This window comes from Myotis davidii, unplaced genomic scaffold (assembly GCF_000327345.1).
Source record: "Myotis davidii unplaced genomic scaffold, ASM32734v1 scaffold1439, whole genome shotgun sequence".
Lineage (NCBI taxonomy): Eukaryota > Metazoa > Chordata > Mammalia > Chiroptera > Vespertilionidae > Myotis > Myotis davidii.
Window position 1 is genome coordinate 1,421,505 of NW_006292342.1, and position 1,976 is coordinate 1,423,480.

General features: G+C 60.8%; 1 protein-coding gene across 3 annotated transcripts in view; it reads left to right on the forward strand.

The window, feature by feature from the left end:
• Positions 1 to 1,976, forward strand: part of PRKCSH (protein kinase C substrate 80K-H) — a 14,642-nt gene that overhangs the window by 11,565 nt on the left and 1,101 nt on the right. For 2 of the 3 annotated variants that reach the window (XM_006765803.2, XM_015565345.1), the window contains 4 exons: positions 839 to 1,021; positions 1,091 to 1,184; positions 1,576 to 1,645; positions 1,860 to 1,949. In XM_006765803.2, the coding sequence (XP_006765866.1) occupies positions 839 to 1,021; positions 1,091 to 1,184; positions 1,576 to 1,645; positions 1,860 to 1,949 (437 nt within the window). The remainder of the gene's footprint in view (positions 1 to 838; positions 1,022 to 1,090; positions 1,185 to 1,575; positions 1,646 to 1,859; positions 1,950 to 1,976) is intronic. The other variant, XM_006765804.2, reaches the window with a different exon arrangement.

Consider the following 1,976-nt stretch of genomic DNA (forward strand, 5'->3'; position numbering starts at 1 on the left):
GCACGTGTGCACACGTGTCCCTGCGTGCAGGGAGGGCAGAGGGGAGAAAGCCCCAAGAAACAGAGGGAGAGACAGGGACCCGCGGGGGGCCTGCCCTGCTGGAGGGGAGCAGGGAGATCAGGACTTAAAACCACAAGAATAAATAGGTTCGTGTACCAAGAACAAGCTAGGGTTTTCACCAGCTAAATAGGACTGAAAAAATTCTCAAGACGAGCAAAAAGAAATCCCATTGAACCGGACGTCGCTGGCCAAGTGGGGGCCGCCCCGGAGAGCGCACACGCCCCACCGCTGCCACCGCTACCGTTACTGTTATTAATAATTATTACTTTAATGATTCCACTTCCCCTTTATAAATAAATTAGGCATAACCACGTCTCAGCAAAACTTAAAGAAACAAAGAGAACATCGTGGTTCCTTTAAACTTGCAAACTGGATGAAGGAACAGAAATATACACAAATGTCCTTACAGGGCAACAAGAATAAATAGTTAACATAGCAATAAGTTAAAACTACAAGAAGCTAAATTCGGCAAAAAAGTACAAGAAAGTTAACTGGTGCCAGTTTATGTCTTTTTTTTTTTCGGGGATGCAGTCTTGCCCTCGCCCTCCCTCTCCAGCCCCCTGATGCCTCACAAAGGAACTGCCTCCAGTTCTGGCACTGGGCCACCTTGGCCAGCTGGCCACCCAACCCCCTCCCAGCTGTCTGTCCCTCCCTCCAGGCCCCTTAGGAGGGGAGGCACTGAAGCCGCCCTTAGGGCCATGGTGTGAGTGTGGACCCTGCCCTGGGGGGTGGAGGGAGAACCACAGGCCATAGCACCAAGCACCCTGCACACCCACAGGTTCTACCCACCACTCCACCAGCGCCTTCGGTGCCTGACCTCACGGAGCCCAAGGAGGAGCAGCCCCCGGAACCCTCACAGCCCACGGAGGAGGAGGAGGAGGAGGAAGAGGGAGAAGGGGAGACGGAGGAGGAAGAGGAAGAGGAGGAGGAGGATTTCCAGGTGCAGGGGGAGCAGCCCAAGGTGTGTGTGTCGGGGAGAAGGGGTGGGGGCTGGAGGCAGGGCCACTCGCTGACCTGGCCCCTTCCCCAGGAGGCCCCACCCCCACTCGCGCCCCCCCAGCCAGCCAGCCCCACGGAGGACAAAATGCCGCCCTATGATGAGCAGACGCAGGCCTTGATTGACGGTGAGTGCTCACTGGGCCTGGGCGGGAGGGGATGCTGCCCATGCCTGTTCCCCTTGCCTTCACCTGTAGGCACCCGAGAACCAGGCCTGGAGGGGGCATCTGGGGTCTGGGGAGGCCAGTACCACCCCGGCCAGCCCCAGGGCCTCTCTGCCTCCTCTCCGGGTGCTGCTTACTTGTGCCACCCTCATGGGTGGGGAGCCATTGGCGCCTTGGGAGCCACGAGCCTGGGTGGCGGGTTGGCTCTGCAGCTGGCGAGACCCGCAGGGCCTTCCTGGTGCCTTCTTCCCCAGAGCAGGCCTGGGGGCGGGGCAGTGGGCGTGTCCAGCCACTCCCCCCCCCCTTCCTGGATTTGGGCAGGGGCCCCTGACCTTGCCCCTCTCTGCCCCCCCAGCTGCCCAGGAGGCCCGCAACAAGTTTGAGGAGGCCGAGCGGTCCTTGAGGGACATGGAGGAGGCCATCAGGTATGAGCGCGGGCTGGCTCCCCAGAGGTGGTGACGATAGGTGGTTGCCGAGACAACTGCTGCTACCAGGCTGGGTGGCTCCTGAGGGGGGTCCCCAGGTGGCAGGGAGCCGGAGCCCAGCCCACACGGCCCTCCTCTCATCATGGGGACGCCCAGCGCGGTCCTGAGTCGGTGTGGACACTGCTGCCCCTCGCCACGTGGCCTTCCCTCGCAGGAACCTGGAGCAGGAGATTTCCTTTGACTTCGGCCCCAGCGGGGAGTTTGCCTACCTGTACAAGCAGTGCTACGAACTCACCACCAATGAGTGCGTCCCCCTTCCACCCCCAGGGCG